This window comes from Oncorhynchus keta, chromosome 34 (genome assembly GCF_023373465.1).
Source record: "Oncorhynchus keta strain PuntledgeMale-10-30-2019 chromosome 34, Oket_V2, whole genome shotgun sequence".
NCBI lineage: Eukaryota > Metazoa > Chordata > Actinopteri > Salmoniformes > Salmonidae > Oncorhynchus > Oncorhynchus keta.
Genome location: NC_068454.1, coordinates 81,324,958 through 81,346,007, shown reverse-complemented (window position 1 = coordinate 81,346,007; position 21,050 = coordinate 81,324,958). Strand labels below are relative to the sequence as shown.

Genomic DNA, 21,050 nt, shown 5'->3' with positions numbered 1-21,050 from the left:
AAATAACTGCATCGAGTTACACAATCCATTTAAGATGCTATGATTTGGACATGAAGCATGACAAAAATTTGCATTGGTTTTGCGTCACAAATGCTAAAACAGTGTATCAAGCTCGGATTCTATTGTATCAAGCTCGCTAAAGTCTCATTTAGGTTAAACTTAAATTATCTTGAAGTCATGCCAGAGTTATTTGAACTTCACATTGAAAGTGAAATAAAACAACCGCATGACACTTAAAGGTGCAATATGTAGGAAATCGCTCTGCCATTTCCTGGTTGCTAAAATTCTAAAAGTTTGCCTAATTTTAGTTTACGTGACAAAACAAGTAGAAGAGAATCATTGTACGATCTAAACCTCTGTGAAATATATTTTCAATAACCCAAAATATGGTATTTTCAGCTGTTAGAAGCTAGTGTAAAAAGAAAAAAACTTAAGTAAATGAAACAAAAACTAAACTTAAAAAATGAATGCATAGAAATAGAGAAAATAGAACATATCTACCGCTTCTTAGACTTGCTTTCAATGAGAATGACAGATCTAGAACTCAACATTTCCATGTAAATTTGGTTGGGTCACCCAAAAAGTTGCATATTGCAGCTTTAATGACAATAGTAACATCTGTTTATGACAGACGTTATGTTGCTGTTATGACAGTGTTATGACTGACGTACACCTTTTCAAATAAAATGTTATCTAAGCTTTTAGTCGTGATATCTACTCTATAACATCCATTTCTATGGGTCACATGTTAGACATGTCATGGCTATATGGCCATTGTTGCTACGGTGATGAGTCCCTAGATCAGCGTTGACCTCCAACACACTTCCCAGTTAGGTAATGATTAACCACAACCACCTTTGACCACTGTAATACTGGACCTTCCTGTCAGGCCTAGATGAGCTGGTCCGGGGTGTGTTCTACTATACCTGAGCTGTACAATGTACACACATCCTCCACTACTGTACCTGAGCTGTATTGTACAATGTATACACAAATCGGCATACTACTGTTCCTGTGTCCACCAAGAACCCATATTAGGGAAGCAATTGAGTCGTTCCAACATGGCCTTATAGTCACACAGGAAAAGGCTATAAGGACAGTTGTGAACATGGACACATGACTGAATTAACCCAATCAAAGGTAGCTGCTGTACTCACAGGAAGACATTTTCAAAGGTCATGATGCCTTCCTCTATGAGCCAGGCTCCGAAGCGGAAGCAGCCTGCATAGGCAAAGTAGATCATGGCCTGAGAGAAGGAGAATGTGATGCCATACACATGGGCCTTCTTCTGAGAGTTCCTACAGAGGAAGAGAGAGAGAGAGATTAAAGAGAGGGGTGATTACATAAACAAAAGTAATATAGTACATTTACAAGACTGACACGGTTGACACATTAAAAACACAGCAATGACTAGGACTTTTTATAATGAATTTTCTAAACTTTGTAGCACACGTACTTGTAAGGCACTATGAGGTTCTCCTGGTACAGAGACTCAAACTTCTGCTCTCTGGTGAGAGATGCCACCGTACGGATGTTCTCTATGGCCTCTGTGGCAATCTGACACACACACACACACTGGTTAGACTCAAGAGAAGAACGTATAGATATTCACTGTTGCAAATTTTGGGAGCTATGAAGAGAGTGAATCAGACTGTGTGTGTGCGTGGTTGTGTACCTTGCCAGCCTGTTCTAGCTCTTTCTTGTCTTTGACAGCGTGACCAGAGAGCATCTTCATCTGTATGCCTCCAGCTACAGCCATGACAGGTACCACACACAGGATGAGAAGAGTCAGCTGCCAGCCGTACACAAACGAGATGATCAGACTGGTGCCCAGGTTAGCCACGTTCTGGGCCAGAGTGGCCAAGCGCACTCCTGTAGCCTGGAGAGGGAGGGAGAGAGGGTTAGTGTGTGTGTGTGTGTTGTGTTCATGTGTGTACTTACTACTTACCCCCTGTACTTGTGCTGCGTCTGTAGCCAGTCTAGTGGTGAGAGCTCCAACACTGTTCTTGTGACTGTCATACCAGCCCAACTCCTACAGGGGAACGAAGAGAGTTGCATGTTTAAATTGTCTCTATAACCTATTTGAGCCTTTATAAACACTCCATAAGCCCTATAACCTATATAAGACTAAATACACAGTCTTACCTTTATTAAACACTATATAAGCCTATATAAACACATTTATTAAACACTATAAGCCTAAATAAACACATTTATTAAACACCATATAAGCCTATATAAACACATTTATTAAACACCCTATAAGCCTAAATAAACACATTTATTAAACACCCTATAAGCCTAAATAAACTGTCTCACCTTTATTAAACACCCTATAAGCCTAAATAAACACATTTATTAAACACCCTATAAGCCTAAATAAACACATTTATTAAACACCCTATAAGCCTAAATAAACACATTTATTAAACACCCTATAAGCCTAAATAAACTGTCTCACCTTTATTAAACACCCTATAAGCCTAAATAAACACATTTATTAAACACTCTATAAGCCTAAATAAACACATTTATTAAACACCCTATAAGCCTAAATAAACACATTTATTAAACACCCTATAAGCCTAAATAAACTGTCTCACCTTTATTAAACACCCTATAAGCCTAAATAAACACATTTATTAAACACCCTATAAGCCTAAATAAACACATTTATTAAACACTCTATAAGCCTAAATAAACACATTTATTAAACACTATATAAGCCTAAATAAACACATTTATTAAACACCCTATAAGCCTAAATAAACACATTTATTAAACACCCTATAAGCCTAAATAAACTGTCTTGCCTGTCTCATCATGGCTTTAAAGGCCATCAGTCTCAGCTTCATGGTCAGAATCTCCCCGGCCTTCCCAAAACAGAATCCCTGGAGAGAAGACAACCACGTATCACAGTCATAGTAAGTAAAACTTCAAGATGCTGTCGATCAATAGAAATACATTAGGGACCACTGACCTGCTGTAGGATAGATACAAACCTAAGCCCCTCCCACATCCTGTCGCTCATTCGTCATGTTATTTTTCATTAGGTGAGGTGTGTGCGTACCTGCAGGAACATGGTTATGAAGGAGACGACTCCAATGAGGGCGAACACGATAGAGTAGAACGAGGAGCGTTGTCTAACTAGTTCCTGGTCTTGCTCTGCAAACACCTGAAACATGACAACAACACAAACATGATCATCTGAGATGATGATATTTGATGGAATATGACTAATTCAACTTACAGTAATGACTTGGGAGAATATGAATAAACTGAAATAAATGAGTAAACATAGAATGATGATATCTGGTATTAACTGATATTTAACATACAGCGATGATTTTAGAGAAGATGACAGCGAAGAAAGGCTGCATGCCCCCGTTGATAGTGGCACAGATCACACCAACCACCATATAGGGCCACTCAGGAAGGTTCAGCTTCAACACCTTCAGAAACGACACAGGAGGAATCTCCTCATCCTGGGATGAGAGAGAGAGATAGAGAAGACAGAGAGAGAGGAAGGAGCGAGAAAGAGAGATAGAGAAAGAAAGGAAGGAGAGAGTGAAGACAGAGAGCAAGAAGAACGAGAGAAAGGAAGGAAAGAGAGAAGACAGAGAGAGAAAATAGAGAAAGGAAGGAGAGAGAGGAAAGAGAGAGAAAAGAAGGAGAGAGAGAGAGAGATCATCAGAAACATTCCAAATGGTACACCAATTATGTCCCACAGTGTGTCCACCACTGATCCTGGATTAAAATGAGAATATCCCTTCCAGTTAGTATCTCTAGCTCCATAGCCTTACCTCTTCTTCCACCTCTGTCTTGTCCTGGTCTCCTTTCTCTGAGCCGATGAAGGACGATCCCTTGGTAGATTTCCTCCTGATGAGGGTGGTCTCTGAGAACGGCGTCACTGACGGACTCTTCTCCTCCAGAACCTGCTCCTCCACAGCCTCCTTGCCCTCCTCAGGACTCTTAAACGTCTGGAAGATAACAACCGAATAGAATATAGAGTCAAATGTGTGTATTTGTTTGTTATGTGGCGTGTGTGTGACACTGTTTTGATAACGCTGTTACCTAAATGGTGACGTAGATGCAAGATGTGTGAAGAGGGTGTGAGGAGGGTGTGTGTGTGTGTTACCTGCATGGTGACCAGTGTGTGGTAGACTCCTTCTTTTTCCATCAGTTGGCTGTGTGTTCCCAGCTCTACGATCTCTCCCTTCTGGAAGCCTGCGATGACATCAGCATTACGGATAGTAGACAGACGATGGGCCACCACGATGGTAGTACGACCCTGTCTCACCTGGGGGGGGGGATGGAGGGAGGGAGGAGGAGTGAAAGGGAGGGGGGTATAGCAATGTTTAGTAGATATTGATAAACTGGTGCAAAGGGTGTCTGTGTGTGTGTGTCCTCTACCTTGTCCAAAGCAGCCTGTACGATGGTCTCACTCTCGGCGTCGAGGGCTGAGGTAGCCTCATCCAACAAGAGGATCTTAGGGTTGCGTACGAGAGCGCGTGCGATAGCGATCCTCTGTTTCTGTCCTCCACTCATCTGGGTTCCTCTGTCTCCAACTAGAGTCTCAAACTTCTGCTCAACAGAAACAATACTATCAATATACTGTAATCAATCATTATCTATAGTACTACCACTACTACTACACAGACACACACACACACAGACAGACAGAGACAGACATAAACATACACAGTAACATACATCAGGTAGTGTCATGATGAAGTCGTAGGCGTTGGCCTCCCTAGCAGCCTGTTCTATCTCCTGATGTGTGACGTCAGGTCGTCCGTAGCGGATGTTCTCAGCGATGGTGGTAGCAAACAGGATGGGCTCCTGACTGACAACGCCAATCATCTCTCTCAGGAAGCGCACGTTCAGGGAGCGCACGTCATGACCATCTACACACACCTACAGAACACAGAGGGCATAGTTACAGAACAGATACTGTGTGTGTGTGTGTGTGTGTGTGTGTGTGTGTGTGTGTGTGTGTGTGTGTGTGTGTGTGTGTGTGTGTGTGTGTGTGTGTGTGTGTGTGTGTGTGTTCCATGATACTCACTGATCCATCTTGTGGATCATAGAACCGCTGCAGCAGCTGAACGGTGGTGCTTTTCCCACAGCCACTACTGCCTACCAGAGCTATGGTCTGGCCACTACGCACGCTCAGAGACATTCCATTCAACACCTACAAAGAGACACACACAGAAACACACCGTTTAACATCTACAAACATCTACTGGACATCAACACACACGTAAAGAAGGCAGCACATACTTTGACGTTGGGTCGTGAGGGGTAGGTGAAATGGATGTTGTTAAACTCTATGTTTCCTTTGATGACATCAGGCTTGTGGCCGTGGTCTGAGTAGCTGTTGATGTGGGGTTTCTGAACAGACAAACAACAACAGCAGTGAGACTAACAACATAAACATGTAGGTGTGAACATTCAAGCAGGTCACCAACTAATACTATTACTGGACACATTTTTATTTTATTTTTTATTTCACCTTTATTTAACCAGGTAGGCTAGTTGAGAACACGTTCTCATTTACAAATGCAACCTGGCCAAGATAAAGCATAGCAGTGTGAACAGACAACAACACAGAGTTACACATGGAGTAAACAATAAACAAGTCAATAACACAGTAGGAAAAAAAAGAGTCTATGTACATTGTGTGCAAAAGGCATGAGGAGGTAGGCAATAAATAGGCCATAGGAGTGAATAATTACAATTTAGCAGATTAACACTGGAGTGATAAATGATCAGATGATGATGTGCAGGTAGAGATACTGGTGTGCAAAAGAACAGCAAAGTAAATAAATAAAAACAGTATGGGGAAGAGGTGGGTAAATTGGGTGGGCTATTTACAGCTGCAGCGATCGGTTAGCTGCTCAGGTAGCAGATGTTTAAAGTTGGTGAGGGAGATAAAAGTCTCCAACTTCAGCGATTTTTGCAATTCGTTCCAGTCACAGGCAGCAGAGAACGGGAAGCTTTAGGGATGATCAGTGAGATACACCTGATGGAGTGCGTGCTACGGGTGGGTGTTGCTATCGTGACCAGTGAACTGAGATAAGGCGGAGCTTTACCTAGCATGGACTTGTAGATTACCTGGAGCCAGTGGGTCTGGCGACGAATATGTAGCGAGGGCCAGCCGACTAGAGCATACAGGTCGCAGTGGTGGGTGGTATAAGGTGCTTTAGTAACAAAACGGATGGCACTGTGATAAACTGCATCCAGTTTGCTGAGTAGAGTATTGGAAGCTATTTTGTAGATGACATCACCGAAGTCGAGGATCGGTAGGATAGTCAGTTTTACTAGGGTAAGTTTGGCGGCGTGAGTGAAGGAGGCTTTGTTGCGAAATAGAAAGCCGACTCTAGATTTCATTTTAGATTGGAGATGTTTGATATGAGTCTGGAAGGAGAGTTTGCAGTCTAGCCAGACACCTAGGTACTTATAGATGTCCACATATTCTAGGTCGGAACCATCTAGGGTGGTGATGCTAGTCGGGCGGGCGGGTGCAGGCAGCGAACGGTTGAAAAGCATGCATTTGGTTTTACTAGCGTTTAAGAGCAGTTGGAGGCCACAGAAGGAGTGTTGTATGGCATTGAAGCTCGTTTGGAGGTTAGATAGCACAGTGTCCAAGGACGGGCCAGAAGTATACAGAATGGTGTCGTCTGCGTGGAGGTGGATCAGGGAATCGCCCGCAGCAAGAGAAACATCATTGATATATACAGAGAAAAGAGTCGGCCCGAGAATTGAACCCTGTGGCACCCCCATAGGGACTGCCAGAGGACCGGACAACATGCCCTCCGATTTAACACACTGAACTCTGTCTGCAAAGTAGTTGGAGAACCAGGCAAGGCAGTCATTAGAAAAACCGAGGCTACTGAGTCTGCCGATAAGAATATGGTGATTGACAGAGTCCAAAGCCTTGGCCAGGTCGATGAAGACGGCTGCACAGTACTGTCTTTTATCGATGGCGGTTATGATATCATTTAGTACCTTGAGCGTGCACCCGTGACCGGCTCGGAAACCGGATTGCACAGCGGAGAAGGTATGGTGGGATTCGAGATGGTCGGTGATCTGTTTGTTAACTTGGCTTTCGAAGACCTTAGAGAGGCAGGGCAGGATGGCTAGAGGTCTGTAACAGTTTGGATCCAAGGTGTCTCCCCCTTTTAAGAGGGGGTTGACCGCGGCAGCTTTCCAATCCTTGGGGATCTCAGATGATATGAAAGAGAGGTTGGTAATAAGGGTTGCGACAATGGCGGCGGATAGTTTCAGAAATAGAGGGTCCAGATTGTCAAGCCCAGCTGATTTGTACGGGTCCAGGTTTTGCAGCTCTTTCAGAACATCTGAAAACAACATAAATTATCCCATAAAATACTACAGGCCTATTATACTGCCGGTAACTAGTTTTCAACCAATATGGTGCGTGAGAAGAGTATCCTGGTTTATACAGCAGCATAAACATCCCCTTCTGAAGACTCCCTGTATTCCTGACTGCTCAGCGGGGAAAGATGTGTTATTCTACTGTGTGTTAAGCGCTCTACAGAGTCCCAACAGTTTCCCCATTCACACCATAGACATTATATAAGTAGACAGTAATTCCAGCTTGAATTCAAGGCCCCATTCAGAGCAGCCCGCAGCTAAAATGGTGGGCCGAATCAGAAAGGATTGATTCTGGTGGGAGTGTGGTGATTGGTGATTGGGGACTGTACCTCCAGCTCTCTACGCCCCTCCCACCACCCTCCTTCTTTCCATCAGACCTCCCTCCCTCTATGAGTCCCCCGCCTCTCTCTCCCCTCCCTCTAAGAGTCCCCTGCCTCTCTCTCCCCTCCCTCTATGAGTCCCCCACCTCTCTCTCCCCTCCCTCTATGAGTTGCCCGCCTCTCTCTCTGAGTCCCCCGTCTCTCTCTCCCCTCTCTCTATGAGTCCCCCGCCTCTCTCTCCCCTCCCTCTAAGAGTCCCCTGCCTCTCTCTCCCCTCCCTCTATGAGTCCCCCACCTCTCTCTCCCCTCCCTCTATGAGTTGCCCGCCTCTCTCTATGAGTCCCCCGCCTCTCTCTCCCCTCCCTCGATGAGTCCCCCACTTCTCTCTCCCCTTTGTCTATGAGTCCCCCACCTCTATGAGTCCCCTGCCTCTCTCTCCCCTCTCTCTGTGAGTCCCCCACCTCCCTCTCCCCTCTCTCTGTGAGTCCCCCACCTCCCTCTCCCCTCTCTCTGTGAGTCCCCCACCTCTCTCTCCCCTCTCTCGATGAGTCCCCCACTTCTCTCCTCTCTCTCAAAGAGTCCCCCACTTCTCTCCTCTCTCTCGATGAGTCCCCCACTTCTCTCTCCTCTCTCTCGATGAGTCCCCCACTTCTCTCTCCTCTCTCTCGATGAGTCCCCCACTTCTCTCTCCCCTCTCAGAGGGACAATAGGAGGAAGAGTATTAGCCAGAGTGCAGGTTTATCTACATGTTAGTTTAGCCCTGTTTATTTACACAAGTTTTCGTGTTACAGAGCATGAACAGTACGTGTGTGTGCCTGTCTGTTACAGTGTGTGTGTTAGTGTGTGTTTGTGTGTATGTGTATGTTTGTGTGTCTGTACCAGAGAGTGTGTGTCTCTCTCTCTCGCTCTTTCAGATCTTACAATATGTAAGTTCCCCTGGGTACCTCACCCTTCCACAGTTTCCCCTTGTTTTTGTCTTTGGTGTGTGTGTGTGTGTATTTGTTTGTGTGTGTGAGTGTGTCTGTGTGTGTGTGTGATTGGGGGGAGTTAAAAGAATGTAACTTTGATTTCTCTTGATAGTAAAAAGTTAGTTTTGCAACAACATTTTGATGGTCAGGGTATTCATATTCAACCACGTTCCTCAGTGTGTATGTACTGTATGTAAGCATGGTAAGAGCAGCTCTGTCTGTCTGACTGTGCGTTGTAAACTCAAGTCATCGTGAAACATTAACAATCGGGAACCATTCACAAACACACAGTGAACTAAGAACAGTCCGTTCTGCTATAACCACAGTGATGCTTTTTGTGTTAACCCTGATCAGCCCAGAGTGTGTGTGTGTGTGAGGAGAGGGTGTGTGTGTGTGTGTGTGAGGAGAGGGTGTGTGTGTGTGTGTGTGTGAGGAGAGGGTGTGTGTGTGTGTGTGTGTGAGGAGAGGGTGTGTGTGTGTGTGTGTGTGTGAGGAGAGGGTGTGTGTCTCACATTGTCGATGATGTTGTAGACTTTGTGTGCCGCTCCCCGGGCACTGGCGAAGGCCTGGACATTAGGAGAAGTCTGTCCCATGGCAAACGCCCCGATCAACACTGTGAAGAACACCTACAGGACACAAATAAACATCAGTGTGTGTGTGTGTGTGTGTGTGTGTGTGTGTGTGTGTGTGTGTGTGTGTGTGTGTGTGTGTGTGTGTGTGTGTGTGTGTGTGTGTGTGTGTGTGTGTGTGTGTGTGTGTGTGTGTGTGTGTGTGTGTACTCACGGTGAGGACAGTTCCAATGGTGTATTCTCCAGATAGGATGAGTGTGCTGCCGTACCAGAAGGACAGAGCGTAGGACAGATAGATCATCAGGAAGGTGAAGCCCATGGCGATGTTAGCAGAGATGGCTTTACGGATACCCATGTTCTTAGCATCCTCCAGGTTTTTCTCGTACCTGTGGTACAAAACAACACACACACGCAGAAACGCACATGAATTGAAAGAGGGAGAAAAAAACAGAGGGAATGAGAGAGAGAGAGAGAGAGAGAGAGAGAGAGAGAGAGAGAGAGAGAGAGAGAGAGAGAGAGAGAGAGATGGTACACATATACAAACACACCACACTAATCTAATTGTCCTCCTCACTGATGGTTTTATACAGAGTGGTGTGGACTGGTCTATCCACTTATAGAACAATAACAACTACTGACTGCTCAGGCTAATGGTCTTCACAGCAGCAACAAGTCCTTTAGGAACATTATCCTGGTGACCCGTCTGTTGCCTTAGTTACCGCTCCTTTAACGTTAGCTAAATGTCTCCATTCTACCCCGCTCTCTTTCTCACACACACACCTGGTTATCTCCTTCTGTTGTCCACCGAAAGCGAAGACGGTCCTGACAGAAGAGATCACCTCCTCAGCCACGGCTCCAGCTTTAGCATAAGCACTCTGCTCCAGGGATGTGAAGGACGTCAGTACCTAGAGACACACAACGGAGAAAGACAGTCAAGAGAGGTGTGTGTGTATGTGCACTTTCACACATGCACGAGGATGTGTGTGTGTGAGGCCCACCTTGCTGAATATAAAAGCAGAGAAGCCCAGCACAGGGCTGACAGCCAGGATGACAAGGGTGAGCTTCCATCCTTTGCTGAAGCCGATGATGAAGGAAGCAATGAAGGTGGTGAAGGACTGGATCAACATGCCCACCTTGTCACCTATCCCCTCGTTGATCTTATAGATGTCACTGTGGAGGGGAGGAAATACCGAATAAAACACACACACACACACACACACACACACACACACACACACACACACACACACACACACACACACACACACACACACACACACACACACACACACACACACACACACACACACTCACACACACACGCAAACACACACACACACACACACACACACTCACATATACACGCAAACACACACACACTCACACTCACACACTCACATACACACACAAATACACGCAAACACACGTACACACACACACACACACACACACTCACATAAACACACACATGCATACACTCACACACATAGATACACACACTCCCCATATTTGATTGAACAGGGCTGTTTAAACCCTGAAGCTACATCCAGATGGTATCAATGTAAAACACCTTCCCCTATAAACGCCAATCCATTCCTATAGGTAACTCCTCACTCTGTTAGGCGGGTGTTGAGTTCTCCCGTCTCGTTGACGTCGAACCAGCCAATCTCCTGCTGCATGATGCAGTGGAAGAAGAGCTTCCTGAGGCGTTTGACCTGCCTGCCTGCCGCCAGGGTCCAGAAGGCCACCTGCATGTAGGCTGCTACCAACACCACCGCACCCATTATAGAGTAGTAGATAGCATGGCTGGAATACAGACATACGGCTGATCAACACACACATCCAGATCAAAACCTTAATGATGGTTTGTAGATAATTGGGGCACAGGGGTACATGTTATGGAATAATGACTTTGTAAACATGACTGTATGTGTGTTTACATTACACAGGTGAATCTATACAAAATGCCATCCATTATGGAGTAAATAGCAAGGATACTGAGGCACAAAGGCAGAGAGGTAAAGGTGATCCCTTGAATATACCATTTGACAATGTATTTTATAGGGAAGTAGCTCCTTATCTGGGGCCGGATCTTTAAATTCTGAGGTTCTGTATCTGTTCACATATCTGAAATATGTCAAATCGGTGTGTTTCAACGTTCTGTGGTTCAAAATAAAAGGTCCCACACAATCCTACCCTATGACATCATTAATGTCACGCCTGCTCCCGCTCTCCCTGTCTGGCGCTCATTATGCGCAGCAGCGCTCATTATGCGCAGCAGCGCTCATTATGCGCAGCAGCGCTCATTATGCGCAGCAGCGCTCATTCCCTTTGTTGGTTGTCCTATCAATAACTGTCTGCTTCCCCGTGTGTTTCCTGTGTCTGCATTAATGTTGTTGTGTGTTCCTGTCCAGACGCTGTCCTGTTCTGTTCCATGTTCGTGGTTAGTTAAATGTTCACTCCCTGTACCTGTTTCTCGTCCCAGGCGTCGATCCTTACAATTAATATAGTTAAAAGTAAAAACAGTGATTTTCAAAACCTGCAACGAGTTTCAAGCCAGAGTGGAGTGCAACTGTCCTGCTCCATGTTCGTGGTTAAGTAAAAAGCCAGGGTGGAGTGCAACTGTCCTGCTCCATGTTCGTGGTTAAGTAAAAAGCCAGGGTGGAGTGCAACTGTCCTGCTCCATGTTCGTGGTTAAGTAAAAAGCCAGGGTGGAGTGCAACTGTCCTGCTCCATGTTCGTGGTTAAGTAAAAAGCCAGGGTGGAGTGCAACTGTCCTGCTCCATGTTCGTGGTTAAGTAAAAAGCCAGGGTGGAGTGCAACTGTCCTGCTCCATGTTCGTGGTTAAGTAAAAAGCCAGGGTGGAGTGCAACTGTCCTGCTCCCCGCGTCACCGCTTCATCTCATTGTGTTTACTTTGAATGACATGACATTTTTATATCTTTCATCTTATCTTTTTAACCACAGGACATAAAAACACTGTGTTCACATACAGTGCATTCGGAAAGTATTCAGACCCCTTGACTTTTTCCACATTTTGTTACTTTACAGCCTTATTCTAAAATCTACACACAATACCCCATAATGACTAAGCTAAAACAGTTTTTTTTTAAATTATTGCAAATGTATAAAAAAACAAAAACATAAATACCTTATTTACATAAGTATTCAGATCCTTTGCTATGGGACTCAAAATTAAACCCAGGTGCATCCTGTTTCCATTGATCATCCTTGAGATGTTTCTACAACTTGATTAGAGTCCACTTGTGGTAAATTCAATTGACTGGACATGATATGGAAAGGCACACACCGGTCTATATAAGGTCCCACAGTTGACAGTGCATGTCAGAGGAAAAACCAAGCCATGAGGTCGAAGGAATTGTCCGTAGAGCTCCGAGACAGGATTTTGTTGAGGCATAGCTCTGGGGAAGGGTACCAAAACATTTCTACAGCATTGAAGGTCCCCAAGAAGATGGTGGCCAAGATCATTCTTAAATGGAAGAAGTTTGGAACCACCAAGACTCTTCCTAGAGCTGGCCACCTGGCCAAACTGAGCAATCGGGGGAGAAAGGCCTTGTTCAGGGAGGTGGTCACTCTGACAGAGCTCTAGAATTCCTCTGTGGAGATGGAAGAACCTTCCAGAAGGACAACTATCTCTGCAGCACTCCACCAATCAGGCCTTTATGGTAGAGTGGCCAGACGGAAGCCACTCCTCAGTAAAAGGCACATGACAGCCCACTTGCAGTTTGCCAAAAGGCACCTAAAGACTCTCAGACCATGAGAAACAAGATTCTCTGGTCTGCATCACGGCCTTGCATGGCAACTGCTCGGCCTCCGACCGCAAGGCCCTGTAGAGGGCAGTGCGTACGACCCTGTACATCACCGGGGCCAAGCTTCCTGCCATCCAGGACCTATTTTATTTCACCTTTATTTAACCAGGTAGGCCAGTTGAGAACAAGTTTTCATTTACAACTGCGACCTGACCAAGATAAAGCAAAGCAGTGCAACAAAAACAACACAGAGTTACACATAAACAAACATACAGTCAATAACACATAGAAAAATGTATGTACAGTGTGTGCAAATGTAGAAGATTAGGGAGGTAAGGGAATAAATAGGCCATAGAGGCGAAATAATTACAATTCAGCAATAACACGAGTGATACATTTGCAGATGATGATGTGCAAGTAGAGACACTGGGGTGCAAAAGAGCAAGAAGATAAATAACAATATGGGGATGATAGTGGGTGTGATAGTTGGGTGTGCTATTTACAGATTGGCTATGTACAGGTACAGTGATCGATCGGTAAGCTGCTCTGACAGCTGATGCTTAAAGTTAGAGAGGGAGATATAAGTCTCCAGCTTCAGTGATTTTTGCAATTCGTTCCAGTCATTGGCAGCAGAGAACTGGAAGGAAAGGTGGCCAAAGGAAGTGTTGGCTTTGGGGGTGACCAGTGAAATATACCTGCTAGAGCGCGTGCTACGGGTGGGTGTTGCTATGGTGACCAGCGAGCTGAGATAAGGCAGGGCTTTACCTAGCATAGACTTATAGATGACCTGGAGCCAGTGGGTTTGGCGACGAATATGTAGCGAGGGCCAGCCAACGACAGCATACAGGTCGCAGTGGTGGGTAGTATTTGGGGCTTTGGTGACAAAACTGATTTTTCTGTGATAGACTACATCCAGTTTGCTGAGTAGAGTGTTGGAAGCTATTTTATAAATGACATCGCCGAAGTCAAGGATCGGTGGGATAGTCAGTTTTAAGAGGGTATGTTTGGCAACATGAGTGAAGGAGGTTTTGTTTGTGAAATATGAAGCAGATTCTAGATTTAATTTTGGATTGGAGATGCTTAATATGAGTCTGGAAGGGGAGTTTACAGTCTAACCAGACACCTAGCTATTTGTAGTTGTCCACATATTCTAAGTCAGAACCGTCCAGAGCAGTGATGCTAGTCGGGCGGGTGGGTGTGGGCAGCAATCGGTTGAAGAGCATGCATTTAGTTTTACTAGCATTTAAAAGCAGTTGGAGGCCTCAGAAGGGGTGTTTTATGGCATTTAAGCTTGTTTGGAGGTTTGTTAACACAGTTTCCAAAGAAGGGCCAGATGTATACAGAATGGTGTCGTCTGCGTAGAGGTGGATCAGAAAATCACCAGCAGCAAGAGCGACATCATTGATGTATACAGAGAAAAGAGTCAGCCCGAGAATTGAACCCTGTGGCACCACCATAGAGACTGTCAGAGGTCCGGACAACAGGCCCTCCGATTTGACACACTGAACTCTATCTGAGAAGTAGTTGGTGAACCAGGTGAGGCAGTCATTTGAGAAAGCAAGTCTGCCGATAAAGAATGCGATGATTGACAGAGTCGAAAGTCTTGGCCAGGTCGAAAGACGGCTGTCTTTTATTAATGGCAGTTATGATATCGTTTAGGACCTTGGGCGTGGCTGAGGTGCACCCATGACCAGCTCGGAAACCAGATTGCATAGTGGAGAAGGTACGGTGGGATTCAAAATGGTCGGTGATCTGTTTGTTAACTTGGCTTTCGAAGATTTTAGAAAGACAGTGCAGGATGGATATAGGTCTATAACAGTTTGGGTCTAGAATGTCCCCCCCTTTGAAGAGGGGGATGACAGTGGCAGCTTTCCAATCTTTGGGGATCTCAGACGATACAAAAGAGAGGTTGAACAGGCTAGTAATAGTAGTTGCAACAATTTCTGTGGATAATTTTAGAAAGAGAGGGTCCAGATTGTCTAGCCCAGCTAATTTGTAGGGATCCAGATTTTGCAGCACTTTCAGAACATCGGCGCTCTGGATTTGGGTGAAGGAGAAGCAAGGGGGGGCTTGGGCAAGTTTCTGCAGGGGGTGCCGAGCTGTTGGCCTGGGTAGGGGAAGCCAAGTGGAAAGCATAGCCAGCCATGGAAAAATGCTTCTTGAAATGATTGATTATTGTAGATTTATCGGTGGTGACAGAGTTTTCTAGCCTCAGTGAAGTGGGCAGCTGGGAGGAGGTGCTCTTATTCTCCATGGACTTTACAGTGTCCCAAAACTTTTTGGAATTAGTGCTACAGGATGCAAATTTCTGTTTGAAAAAGATAGCTTTCGTAAGTCCCAGTCTATACCAGGCAGTGTCAGAGGAAGGCCCTAAAAATTGTCAAAGACTCCAGCCACCCTAGTCATAGACTGTTCTCTCTGCTACTGCACGGCAAGCGGTACTGGAGCACCAAGTCTAGCTCCAAAAGGCTTCTAAACAGCTGCTACCACCAAGCCATAAGACTCCTGAACAGCTAATCAGATGGCTACCCAGACTATTTGCATTACCCCCTCCCCTCACTCTATGCTGCTGCTACTCTCTGTTATTATCTATGCATAGTCACTTTAATAACTCTACCTACATGTACATATTCAGCGTATGTGACAAATTAAATGTGATTTGATGTAACCAAGATTGAACTATTTGGCCTGAATGCCAAGCGTCACGTCTGGAGGAAACCTGGCACCATCCCTACGGTGAAGCATGGTGGAGGCAGCATCATGCTGTGGGGATGTTTTTCAGCAGCAGGGACTGGGAGACTAGTCAGGATCGAGGCAAAGATGACGGAGCAAATTACAGAGAGATCCTTGATGAAAACCTGCTCCAGAGTGCTCAGGACCTCAGACGGGGGCGAAGATTCCCCTTCCAATAGGACAATGACTTTAAGCACACAGCCTAGACAACGCAGGAGTGGCTTTGGGACAAGTCTCTGAATGTCCTTGAGTGGCCTAGCCAGAGCCCGGACTTGAACCCGATCAAACGTCTCTGGAGAGACCTGAAAATAGTTGTGCAGCAATGCTCCCCATCCATTCTGACAGAGCTTTAGAGGATCTGCAGAGAAGAATGGGAGAAACTCCTCAAGCTTGTAACATCATACCCAAGAAGACTTGAAGCTGTAATCATTTTCAAAGGTGCTTCAACAAAGTACTGAGTAAATGGTCTGAATACTTATGTGAATGTGATATTTCAGTTTAATTTTAATATAAATTAACATTTCTAAAAACCAGTTTTTTCTTTGTCATTATGGGGTATAGTGTGTAGACTGATGAGGGGGGGAAAAACTATTTAATCAATTTTAGAATAAGCCTGTAACATAACAAGATGTTAAAAAGTCATGGGGTCTGAATACTTTCCGCATGTAGACACTGGTATGGTGCTGGAGATAATGAATAGGAGGTTGAAAAGTGGTGGAATTGCCCTTTAACTATGCAGTTCACCCTGTCTAGGTTATGAAAATAGATTAAGTCCAAGTTCCCGTGAGATACTGTGAGAATTTGCGGACTCACGGATACGAAGCCTCTGAAATAGATCCGGTCAAAGATCAGGAACTACTCCCTTCTTGGTAAACTGAAATATCATTGAGTCTTAGCCTCACCCCGTCATCTCCTCTCCCAGAGTGGTGTTGGAAACAGGGAACGTGATGTCTAGAGCAGGAAAAGATGTGACAGTTAGACAGTTAAAGGGCAATTCCACCACTTTTCAACCTCATGTTCATTATCACCAAACCAGTGTCTATATGTGAAAACAGCCTGTTTCTATGATCTGTGGTTAAAAAGACAAGAAGAAAAGTCCTAAAAAAGTGTAATCTGTGACAAAAAACAGTGATTTTCAAAATCTGCAATTGAGTTTGTAGCCAGAGGGTATTTTCTTGCTCCCCGCATCACCTCAAATCTCATATTTTCATGTTTTTTAAAACTGTTTTAGCTTTTTATGATGTCATCAGGTATAACTACTTAACTTTATATTTAAAAAAAAAGATGTAGAAATGCATTGTTTTCACATGTAGGCACTGGTATTGCGTTGGAGATGAAAATGAGGTTGAAAAGTGGTGGCGTTGTCCTTTAAGAGTGTGTGTGTGTGTGTGTGTGTGTGTGTGTGTGTGTGTGTGTGTGTGTGTGTGTGTGTGTGTGTGTGTGTGTGTGTGTGTGTGTGTGTGTGTGTGTGTGTGTGTGTGTGTGTGTGTGTGTGTGTGTGTGTGTGTGTGTGTGTCTGGTTGCGTGCATGCTTGTGTGTGTGTGGGTGTGTGTGTGTGTGGGTGTGTGTGTAGGGACTGACTCACTGGTGAAGTTATTCTGTGTCTGTATGGAGTCTCCTATGAAGCTGTCAGTCATGTCCCCAAAGACGATACACATGAGAGGGAGGACCGTTCCATTAACCATAGCCATGATGGTCCCCAGCACAATCATCAACCTGTCCCAACCATCAGCAAACCTGAACTATAGGGGCATGGGGGAAGAGGAGCGAGAGTGAGGGGCAGGATGGGGATATGAGGGAAGTGAGAGATTGGGAAGGATAGAGAGAAAGGGAGTGAGAAGGGGCAGGGGAGAGGGAAGGGGAGAATGAATTAAAGGGGGGAAGGATAAGTGGAGAGGAAAAGGGACAGAGATGGACAGATGAGCAGAGAGAGAAAGAGAACATATGAAGGTAATGAATACTCTGAGTCATTTTGTATGTAGAACTCCAGTATGTTTCTCCAGTGGTAGAGGACCCTAACCAGATGAAGCTTAACCAGCTATTCTACTGGCCCAGCAGGGGAACAGAGGAAATTCAACCTTCAGCTATTCTACTGGCCCAGCAGGGAAACCGAGGAAAATTCAACCTTCAGCTATTCTACTGGCCCAGCAGGGAAACAGAGGAAATTCAACCTTCAGCTATTCTACTGGCCCAGCAGGGAAACAGAGGAAATTAAACCTTCAGCTATTCTACTGGCCCAGCAGGGAAACAGAGGAAATTCAACCTTCAGCTATTCTACTGGCCCAGCAGGGAAACAGAGGAAATTCAACCTTCAGCTATTCTACTGGCCCAGCAGGGAAACAGAGGAAATTCAACCTTCAGCTATTCTACTGGCCCAGCAGGGAAACAGAGGAAATTCAACCTTCAGCTATTCTACTGGCCCAGCAGGGAAACAGAGGAAATTCAACCTTCAGCTATTCTACTGGCCCAGCAGGGAAACAACCTTCAGCTATTCTACTGGAAATGTAACCTTCAGCTATTCTACTGGCCCAGCAGGGAAACAGAGGAAATTCAACCTTCAGCTATTTTACTGGCCCAGCAGGGAAACAGAGGAAATTCAACCTTCAGCTATTCTACTGGCCCAGCAGGGAAACAGAGGAAATTCAACCTTCAGCTATTCTACTGGCCCAGCAGGGAAACAGAGGAAATTCAACCTTCAGCTATTCTACAGGCCCAGCAGGGAAACAGAGGAAATTCAACCTTCTGCTATTCTACAGGCCCAGCAGGGAAACAGAGGAAATTCAACCTTCAGCTATTCTACTGGCTACTGGCCCAGCAGGGAAACAGAGGAAATTCCAGCAGGGACACAGAGGAAATTCAACCTTCAGCTATTCTACTGGCCCAGCAGGGAAACAGAGGAAATTCAACCTTCAGCTATTCTACTGGCCCAGCAGGGAAACAGAGAAATGTAACAGAGGCCCAAATTCAACCTTCAGCTATTCTACTGGCCCAGCAGGGAAACAGAGGAAATTCAACCTTCAGCTATTCTACTGGCCCAGCAGGAGGAAATTCAACCTTCAGCTATTTTAAGCAGAGAGAAATTCAACCTTCAGCTATTCTACTGGCCCAGCAGGGAAACAGAGGAAATTCAACCTTCAGCTATTCTACTGGCCCAGCAGGGAAACAGAGGAAATTCAAACTTCAGCTATTCTACAGGCCCAGCAGGGAAACAGAGGAAATTCAACCTTCAGCTATTCTACTGGCCCAGCAGGGAAACAGAGGAAATTCAACCTTCAGCTATTCTACTGGCCCAGCAGGGAAACAGAGGAAATTCAAACTTCAGCTATTCTACAGGCCCAGCAGGGGACCAGATGAAACAGACCACTCCCCAACCCCCCCTATTTCCACATTCATGTCTGATCTGGGTTCCAACTTTACACGCATGCAAGCACGTTGCACGCACACGTCCACATGCAGGCATACAGTCACATGCACACACCTTCGCACAACCACCCACCCATACACACACACACGCATGCGCGCGCGCACACCAATAATACCCCAGGGCCTGATAATAAATAGTATACAGTGTGTAAAGCTGGAGAAGTATGTGACAGTTTATCTCGGCTACTCACCAGAGCTATGGCGCCAATCATCGGCATCTTTGGCTCTTTCTCCCCCTTTTTCTCTTCATCTTTATCCTCTCTAGAAGAGACAGAATATCTACAACATCATTTTATAAATCAGTTTTATATAATAATCTTTAAACTTTAAAAGCGGCTGATAAAGTTATTAAGTTATTGAGTTAACTCAGGAACTAGACCGCAATTCCAATGAAGGAATAATAACACAAATCGATTGTTGACAAAATACAAACACCCAAAGACAACATTCTCAGCATAGCACCTAAATATTTACCCAATGTCTCCGTTTTGCTCAAGCTTGACTTTGGCCACAGCTATCTCGTCCTTCTTGCCCATGTCTGGGTCTTATGACATGTAGGAAACAATACAGACAGGTAAAACCGTACAGGTGAGATCGCAAAGACGTGTAACGGTAAGATATTTAAGCGTCCTCAAGAGTCTGGGGAAAGACAAACTTTGACACCTGCAATAAAGCATTTAAGGGGCTAACCCACAGGCTGAGCTCATCATGGGCGTGCGAATTCATTGTTTAAACGACAACGAACTGGTTGCATGATACTGACTCCGGTTCATGACATCTTGACCACAGGACTAGAATGAGATTATATATCTATGGTCTGGACTCAGTAGTGAATTAACACCCTCAATATGCCTCAGAAGTCTACTTCATATTTATTAAGCCTACTTTTGAAATAGTTGTGTAGTATATATAGGCTATAGTCTAGACTTGTCTTGTAGGCAATCAGAAAAAGCATTTGACATGACAAAGTGTAACGGAAGATCCGGTCGAGCACATAACAAATACATAATGGTTGTTAGATAAACTCACCGCTTCTTCCCCGCCAGTTGGTCCACTATCGGTGCTTTACCCCCCAGCTCCGGTGCTGTCCTCTCTTTATCTGCCTCTGTTTCGCTCTCACAATAGAGAAACAAGCGAGGCAGCAGCGCTTCTCTTATATCATAGTTACACCGGGGTGACATCATTTACTGCCGCGTGCCGCCCCTGCTCAAATCACACCTTCTGATGTCCATCAAACTTATGTCTGTCCTTGACTTCGACGTCAGGAGCTGCTTTAAGGGATGCGACAATGACCTATAGGGTTATGGCTGTGTGTGTGTCTTTGTTATTACATTACAGATACGGAACATGGCCATCTCATGTTGCCGCTATTTGAGAGACAACCACCGCTACTCTACAAAAGTGATATTATCTTTCTCTCACAACATCGTGAACCAACAGTGGGCATCCATATAGCCAATGTCCAATCTCTTATAAAGAATGGAGAGCCTACCAGTTCAGCAAAATGAACATCCTATTGACTGTTCCATCTATTGACGTGCCTAGAACACAGAGTGAACAATGACTATAAATGATCTAGGACTAGCCTATAGTAAAACTCCCCAGGGGTGTAGTGGGCAAAGGCACTGCATCTCAGTGCATCTCCGGCCGTGATTGGGAGTCCCATAGGACAGTGCACAATTGGCCCAGCATCGTCTGGGTTTGGCCAGTGTAGGCAGGCATTGTAAATAAGAATATGTTGTTAAATGACTTACCTAGTTAAATAAATAAAAATTGAGTTACTATCACACTCTAATGCCCCTTACCTCTACTTGTAATTGTTCAGCTTTAGGCCAAAACAGTTTCTGTTATTAATTACATTGAGAACACACA

General features: G+C 45.0%; 1 protein-coding gene across 4 annotated transcripts in view; it reads right to left on the bottom strand.

Annotated features, from left to right (window-relative positions):
• Positions 1 to 20,360, bottom strand: part of LOC118367685 (ATP-dependent translocase ABCB1-like) — a 35,301-nt gene extending 14,941 nt beyond the window's left edge. The window contains exons 1-23 of one of the 4 annotated variants that reach the window (XM_052495545.1): positions 20,208 to 20,360; positions 19,653 to 19,722; positions 19,370 to 19,457; positions 17,341 to 17,497; positions 16,657 to 16,705; positions 10,867 to 11,058; positions 10,251 to 10,422; positions 10,033 to 10,157; positions 9,467 to 9,638; positions 9,196 to 9,309; positions 5,281 to 5,391; positions 5,066 to 5,191; positions 4,714 to 4,917; positions 4,414 to 4,584; positions 4,139 to 4,300; positions 3,804 to 3,980; positions 3,339 to 3,485; positions 3,071 to 3,175; positions 2,814 to 2,891; positions 1,949 to 2,032; positions 1,676 to 1,879; positions 1,457 to 1,557; positions 1,158 to 1,298 (exon numbers count right to left, since the gene is read on the bottom strand). In XM_052495545.1, coding sequence (XP_052351505.1) covers positions 1,158 to 1,298; positions 1,457 to 1,557; positions 1,676 to 1,879; positions 1,949 to 2,032; positions 2,814 to 2,891; positions 3,071 to 3,175; positions 3,339 to 3,485; positions 3,804 to 3,980; positions 4,139 to 4,300; positions 4,414 to 4,584; positions 4,714 to 4,917; positions 5,066 to 5,191; positions 5,281 to 5,391; positions 9,196 to 9,309; positions 9,467 to 9,638; positions 10,033 to 10,157; positions 10,251 to 10,422; positions 10,867 to 11,058; positions 16,657 to 16,705; positions 17,341 to 17,497; positions 19,370 to 19,457; positions 19,653 to 19,714 — 2,942 coding nt within the window. In that variant the 5' untranslated portion in view covers positions 19,715 to 19,722; positions 20,208 to 20,360. The remainder of the gene's footprint in view (positions 1 to 1,157; positions 1,299 to 1,456; positions 1,558 to 1,675; positions 1,880 to 1,948; positions 2,033 to 2,813; positions 2,892 to 3,070; positions 3,176 to 3,338; positions 3,486 to 3,803; positions 3,981 to 4,138; positions 4,301 to 4,413; positions 4,585 to 4,713; positions 4,918 to 5,065; positions 5,192 to 5,280; positions 5,392 to 9,195; positions 9,310 to 9,466; positions 9,639 to 10,032; positions 10,158 to 10,250; positions 10,423 to 10,866; positions 11,059 to 16,656; positions 16,706 to 17,340; positions 17,498 to 19,369; positions 19,458 to 19,652; positions 19,723 to 20,207) is intronic. The other 3 variants (XM_052495547.1, XM_052495548.1, XM_052495546.1) reach the window with 3 other exon arrangements.
• Between the last annotated feature and the right edge of the window lie 690 nt (positions 20,361 to 21,050).